We start from the raw sequence: 7,972 nt of genomic DNA, 5'->3' as shown, positions 1-7,972 counted from the left end.
TGGCTTCCAACCTCTGTTTCTGTACTAGACTACACCTCATTCCTAGCCCTTCAGATTTATATTTATGGCTGACACTTTTATCCAAAGCAACTTACAATTATGACTGAGTACAATTTGAGCAATTGAGGGTTAAGGGTCTCACTCAGGCACCCAACAGTGGGAACTTGGCAGGGGGGGGCTTGACCCAGCAACCCAGCAAAAGTCAAGTACCTTAACCATTGAGCCATCAGAGCCCACAAATATAAAAAAATTAAAACATTTTTTAGGACTCTATATGGTTTCACATCAACCAGAGCTTTGAGATCAATGTGGGCTTGTCCAGGAATTAAACCCTGGTGTTCATGACAGACACGTAGACTAAAGGGAGAGCACAGGTCATTAACAGTAGGAATACACAGGAGAGAATGCTCAGCATTCTTGGTATCCAGTAATACTTCACAATGAGGTTGTGGCAGTGATCTGTTTATATAGTGTTCTTGATGACTGAGGACATATGAAACAGGTGGTTAGTATTTTGCAGAGTCATATCAGTATTTTGGCTTTGGCTTTGCTCAAAAACTGACTGCCTGCGTGTGGTGACTTGAGTAGAGCCAGTCAGAATAAAAGCCAATCATATTCAGTACAGGGGGCACAAGGCACAATCTGTTATGAACCAAAACACTTAATTTATGTGTAACTGTTTTAGGCATTAAGAAACTCTTAGACCAGGCTTCTAAGTCATAGTTAACAGGATAAAACTCCTCAACAAGACGAATCTAACTATAAGTAACACTGGAGTAAAGCTTTGAATTAATAAGAACATTAGTCCATGTTTGTAGGTGATCTGAAAAATATAATTATACACAATAGCCATTCAATGTGCTTCATATAAAATAATTGAATAAAAAGCTTATTATATTCTGATATTATATTCACAATATCAGGAAATAAAATTCCATCAGTTATATAATTGGTTGATTTACATGTATAAAGGTAATACAGTGAAGGTCTTCACTGACCAGGTAAAGAAATTGGATCTGGAAAACTGACAATTCCACAGCAGAGAATCAGTTATACCAGATTCATTGTATTAGCAGGAGAGGGTAGCAGCATTTCCTTGTAGGACATTTACAGTAGAAGGGGCTGGTCCTATTTCCTCACCAGAACTGTAACCTGCTAAAGAGATTTAGAATCATTTTGATTTCGTAAGTGTAAACCCATCTTTAACATTTGAACACAGATTCCCCAGTTTACTAAATATGCTCCGGTGCAGAATATTTTATTTCTGTTCATGAAATGTCCACTAATCATGTCCATCTTACCTAAAATGAGAAACAGAAGCCAATGACCACTAAACATGCCATGATTGAACTGCAGACTCAATTTCTGCTACAGTTTCTTCTTTTCTTCAGTTTCCCTTAGAACAACCCACTGTCCCATCACCTGCAGTTTCATTATTTCATTATTACATTACACTATACAATAGATTAAACAATCCATAATTACGGGAAACATGACTGCTGTTGCAGTATTTTATGGATTTGTGTTTATCAGTGCAGAATACAGCGCAGAGTCTGATACTTCAGCAGAGGAAATTTTCAGGTCGTCAGATTCACACAGTTTTGGTCTTTTGCCTTCATGAATTCTGCAGAAGTTCTAGAAAGATTAGGGTCATTGTTCAGTTTTTTTTATAAGCAAAGAGAAGACACTTTGGTCTAGATGAGGGATACTGGCGATACCACTGAAGATAATCACCACCAATCGTACTGAAACTGCAGGACAGAGTAACAGGATCACCCTCTGACACATGCTTTATTCTCTCAAGTGGCTTAATGTTCTGTGTTGATACTTCACCTGGTGAGAGAAGAAAATGAAGTAAAACATCTGTTGCTTTCCTCCAAATTAAAACATTCAACAGAAACTTGCATTCATAGAAACATGTTTAAGTTGATTTTTAAAGGTTTTCTGCATCATTTAAAACTAGCAATGAAGGTAAACTCACCTAAAACTGTCTCTAGGAGAGAAAGTGCAAAGAGCAGCATGATGATGAAAATGTGAAGTGAGTAAAAGCCAAAGCTGAATGGGATTCATGTAGTTTTCTACTGAGGTACAGAGCTCCACCCTTACACCACCTCACAAAACACATCATCAAAATACACTCTTCTCTTAAATCCCATTTGGTCAGAGTAGGAATATTGGTTAACTCTAATCCTAACACAACAAATATGTAATATTTCTATATAATAAATATAATATATAGTATCATTTATATTATAGTGCTCAAAGCATTGTATAGGGCCTAATGTTAACGTATAAATAATGCATATCTGAGAAACATTTGCACTTGCATTTCTTAAAATAGAGTTTGAAGTTTTGACAGAAATTTTTTGTCAGTTTTTTTTACCTTTTCTTACTTTTTCTCAGGAATATGATAATCAGAAATTCACATTTCCCAAATTTACATATATACTGTAGAGTTATGCAAGCATACTTTGTGTTTTTTTATTTGATTTTATTTTAATATAATAACAATAACTAAATTATTTCGACATGGTTCATATAAAAAATCATGGCCATTTAACCTTGTCTGTGTAATAGGAGGTTTTTGTACAGTGAAAGTGGGATTCCTGTTACTGTGGGCTCCAGGGCACAGTAGTACAGTGCAGAGTCTGATAGTGCAGCAGAGGAGATCAGCAGATCCACTTTTTTAAGATTTACATCAACTTCAACAAACAGGCGTGGTGGGAGAGGATCACTCTTCATTCCACTTGGTAAGATGTAAAGGAGGAATTCTGGTCTGGATTGTGGATATTGTCTGTACCAGTAGAGATTCCTTACAGTACCACTGAACTCTTTGTAGCTGCAGGACAGAGTAACATTATCACCCTGAAACTCAGCTTTATGGGGGAAAAGTGGTTCTATTGGATCTGCCATAGAGTCACCTGCCATAGAGAAGAGAACATAAAGTTAACACATTTGGATCATGGCAGAATTATTTAAGTCTAACACACATTCTGCTCTTTTACCACACAGACTAATTTATCACTCATTGTGCTCATATAGTGATTTAATTAATTTAACTTAATTCATAACTCACCCAGTGAAAGCCACACACACAAGAGCGTAATGGTGAACATGATTGGTCTTGACAGAGCGATAATATTGTGAGATCTTTCTCCACTACTATATCTTCTTAGCTCCATGAAGATTTATGAAGCTCCTCCCCACAGCTTTGACTGACAGTGTCAACATTTGAAGTCTTGAATTTCTGCTGGGTCCAGGCAATACATTTTAGTCTCATTCAGGAATCAGAATGGCTAAACTGACTGTTTGCAATCTGTCTTTTGAAGTCACACAGATTTCAACATGACCAAGAAACCAGAATTTTTGCTACATTACACTCACTCAGGCAATACTCAGAACATAATGTGGTTCACTGACTACTGTAGTCCTACTGCTGATACTGACTCTTTGGCATCAGTATAAGAAAAGGAGTTACTTCCCCCGGGCTGAAATTGTTTCAGATCATTACCTTATGTCTTGATTTTTCTTACCTACATGTGAAAGATTTAAAGGATTAAGTGGGAATATGTCATTTATTTGGTTTAAATGTATTTATTTAATCTACATTTTATAAGTGATGTTTATGTAAATGGATATATATGTTACATTTGCTGTCCTACTGAATGGAAAATGTCTGTGTGACATTTTGATGAACACAGCGAGACACGAGTGCTCAAAAAGGGAACAGATTTTAATGAGCAAAATTGAAAAAACAAAAGTATAACTAATAAGAGTGAGCACAAAAAGGGCTGCTTGAAAAGCAGGCTTGGCCGACAACACAAGCTTGAAGCACTGGATTGAGCCACCTGTAGGATTTAAGTAGGAAAATGCAAAGGTGAAACAGGTGGAGGGAATGACTAATAATCATGGGATTGTGGATGGATGTGTGAATGTGGGTGATCATTGGTGGAAGTTGGGTGATTGGTCACTGCCACAAGTTGTGAGTAAGTTTATTTACCATATGTAACATCTTCAGTAGTTCTAATAGTCAGCAGTAGAAACTCTGGTCTTGATCCAGGTTTCTGTATATACCAGTGTAAATTTTAAGGTGATACATCATATGTACAGGACAGTATGGTAATGCTGCCCTCACTTATGGATATGGTGTGGTTTTCTGGTCTAATGCCACTATTTGCAGATTCAGCTAAAAACATCAAGCAGTGTCAAAACATTTAAATAAAATGTAAAAATCTATTCCACAAATAGAATTTTTTTGTTAATAGTTTGTTAAATAACCCATCAAATGTTATATTTAAAAATGACTTCCCAATACTGGGGAGAGTTATGAAAACAGAGAAGAGTAGTAAGATGTTCATCCTGAATGTAAGTTCAGATCTCGAGCTTTACACAAAAATGCCAGTGTCTCCTGAAACACACAATACTGTGCACACTATACTACCACCACATCAAGTTCCTCCCACTTATCCTCCCACTTATATTCAAGTATAGTGATACTTGAAAATATACTGGTGTAAAATGTGATGGTCATATGTGAATTTTGTTCAGAAGGAATAGACAGATGGAAGACTTGACTCTTCATTATCAGATTTCAAGGCTGAACTTCATGATCACACATGGTTAATATATTTTTAGTTTAAAGCCTTGTATACATTTATTAAGTAAGATCATTACTAGATATTGCCTCAATTGTTTTAATGTAATTTTAAATGATAACTAAAAGCCTGAATGCTGAATAAGATTTAGGGGTTGAATTATTGCAAAAACAAGTGGCTCCCCCTCCTGGCAAAAGCATGGCTCTGCATGAGTCATATGTGGTGCTTTTTGTACAGTGTAGCTGGGTTTCCTGTCACTGTGGACTCCATGGCACAGTAGTACAGTGCAGAGTCTGATACTGCAGCAGAGGAGATCGTCAGATTCACATGGCTTTGGTCTTTTGCCTTTATGACTTCTGCCGTTATTCTAGAAACAATAGGGTCATTGTTCTGGTTTTTTTCATAGGCAAAAAGAAGAAACTCTGGTCTAGATGAGGGATACTGGCGATACCACTGAAGAGTATAAGCATTACTGTAACTGCAGGAGAGAGTAACAGGATCACCCTCTGACACACGCTTTACTGTGTCGAGTGGCTTAATGTTCTGTGTTGAGACTTCACCTGGTGAGAGAAGAAGAAGGGAGTAAAACATCTGTTGCTGTCCTCCAAATTAAAACATTCAACAGAAACTGGCATTCATAGAAACGTGTTTAATTAGGTTTTTAAAGGTTTTCTGCATCATTTAAAACTAGAAATGAAGATAAACTCACCTAAAAGTGTCACTAAGACGGAAAGTGCAAAGAGCAGCATGATGATGATGTGAAGTGAGTGAAAGCCAAAGCTGAATGGGATTCATATAGTTTTCTACTGAGGTACAGAGCTCCACCCTTACACCATCTCACACTGATCATCACAATACACTCTTCTCTCAAGTCCCATTTAGTGAGAGTAGGAATACTGGTTAACCCTAATCTTAATTCAAATGTGTAATATAATCATCATTTATTTCATGGCACTCAAAGCATTGTAAAGTGCCTAATGTTAATGAAATATATATATATATAATGCATATCTGAGAAACATTTGCACTTGCATTTCATAAAATAGAGTGTGAAGTCTTGACAGAAACTTTTTTTCATTTTTTTTCTTTTCTTAATTGTTCTGAGGAATATGATTCATATTTCCCAAATTTACAGATATACTGTAGAGAAATGCAAGCATACTTTGTGTTTTTGATTTACATGGGATTATACACATTTATAAATCAATTAGCTTTTATCTTAACTCAAAGGTGTAATTGTATTGCTTCTTAAATTATTTAATAATGCTGAAAGCCTGGTAAATGACCTAATACTAGAAACATACTAACAAGATTAATTGATGAATGTTTGATAATCATTTGCTCTCTTGTGACAGACAATCACTTTCTTAGCAAAATTTATTAATCCAGACAAATAGAACTTCAGAATCACCATATTACACAGAAATAATGCAGCTATACTGCAGAAATATTATATATATATATATATATATATATATATATATATATATATATATATATATATATATATATATATACTGTGTGTACTGAATGGTTTATATGGTATTATACATATAAGTTGTGAAACCATTCACTTTATTAGATATAATTTGCATGACGGCTTATTCAGTAGTTCTTAATTTTGAAAGTCTTTAATGTTTTATTACTGAGGTAATAAAATGATATTGTAAGCAGGAAAATAGGGATGGTCTAGAATAAACTGGTTTCATGCAGGAAAGGCCTCTGTAGGCTTCAGCATAAATCCTTAGGAGGCTTCACTCAAAGGGAGAGCCTTGGTTCAAGGACGGGACAGCCCGGCAAATTGATATAGAATATGACAGCCTTTAAAAAAAATAGAAGTAGTTCAGAATGAACCTAATGATACCAAGAACTGGTTGGTGTAAGTATTGAATATCAGTTTGCATACATTGAATAATGTTTTGTATTAATAAACATTAATTATGTTTTTGATTTTTGTTTTGTAGTGGGCCAAACAGACTTATGCACGTTCAAAGTTTATTATTATGTATCACTACCTGTGTTACATTTCTGTTATGGAGTCTTTCTGGTGGCTCCTCTGAGTTTTACTGACTCTTCCTCTGCAATATTCAATACTTCTTCTTTGCGTACAATTTGATCTTTACAAAATATACCTGGAAATGGAATTTCAAAGATATTTTACAATACCTCTAAAATTTTTATTGAATAGATTATATGTTTGTCACGGAATGCTCCCTTTCCACTGGTCATGTGGTTTGGCCTGCTGCGTTCAGTGGGAGTTTGTCGTTAACTGTGTATTGGTTGTAACCACGCCTACGTTGTTACGCACACACCTGCATCGGTTTAGTCTTGTCATGTTTATCGTTATTTTAACCCTTGTCAGTGTGTGCGTTACTGTCACTCATTGTACATGTTCTGTTCCTGTTCATTTTTGTGCCTTTGTTCCCTGTCTCAGTGTCTGTGTTTGTAATATCCACATTTTGTTATATTTGCGGGCCGATGTCTGCAATGTACAATAATAAACATCTGTCTCTGTGGAACGATTCTGTACGTCCTGCTCCTTTCCCTTCAGCAATCTGGCCATTACAGTGATTATATATTTGTTTATTTGTTCTTTAACCTTCACACCCCTGATACTAGGGTGTGAATGAGGAGTGCTCTCTCCATGTTGAATAAAATTCCTTCAGGTTTTTTACATTTTATTTTGTGTTGCTGTGTGTTTCTGTCTGGTGAAAACTACTGTAATGAGAGATTGAAGAAATGTAGTCCTGTAAGGATTTGTTTTTGTGACATCATATTCTGCAGTCAAGATATGCTTTGAAGTATAGCAGAAATGTATAATACCAGGAGCTCATTAATGGTTCTTAGTGCCTTGTATTTGCATATTTACTTTTTATGTGTTTGTCCCCATCACTGTCTTCAAGTGTGTGTGTGTGAGTGAATGAGTGTGACCTTGTATTTTCCCATGTCTATGTGTTCCACTCGAATATTGCAGATTGTTCAGCTGTAAGTGTGGTAATCTGTAACAGAATCTTCAGACCATGTTTTTGGCCCAGTACCTCCTCACCTGACCTGCGAACACTGATTCCACAATGATTGTTCTGCGCATCCAAGTGATGCTACATCAGACGGACATTGAGGGTAATACCTGCATACCATTACAGCCTCTAATTATATTAGAGTCTCTAATTATATTAATTATATTAATTTACCCATTCCTGATGTTGTAATGGCTGGAAATTCTGGTTAGGTCTGTTTGAATCGTCACATGAGACACTGTTTACTCATGATTTCTATTTTTTGCACCTGCAGCTGTTGCCGCAGTTTATCTGTTTTTAAGTAACTGATAAGAAGGTGTGATAAAGGAATAACCTTGATCTTCTGTGGTTTAAGTAGCT

At 35.9% G+C, this 7,972-nt stretch overlaps 1 gene segment (V, D, J or C); it reads right to left on the bottom strand.

Annotated features, from left to right (window-relative positions):
• Positions 1–2,556: 2,556 nt before the first annotated feature.
• Positions 2,557–3,139, bottom strand: LOC113568585. The segment is given in 2 exon segments: positions 2,557–2,921; positions 3,077–3,139. Coding segments are annotated over 2 exon segments (405 nt in total).
• Positions 3,140–7,972: the final 4,833 nt, after the last annotated feature.

The sequence above is a fragment of the Electrophorus electricus genome, chromosome 18, assembly GCF_013358815.1.
Source record: "Electrophorus electricus isolate fEleEle1 chromosome 18, fEleEle1.pri, whole genome shotgun sequence".
Taxonomy (NCBI): Eukaryota; Metazoa; Chordata; class Actinopteri; order Gymnotiformes; family Gymnotidae; genus Electrophorus; species Electrophorus electricus.
The sequence above is the reverse complement of the archived record's forward strand: the minus strand, read 5'-3'. Positions and strand labels throughout refer to the sequence as shown.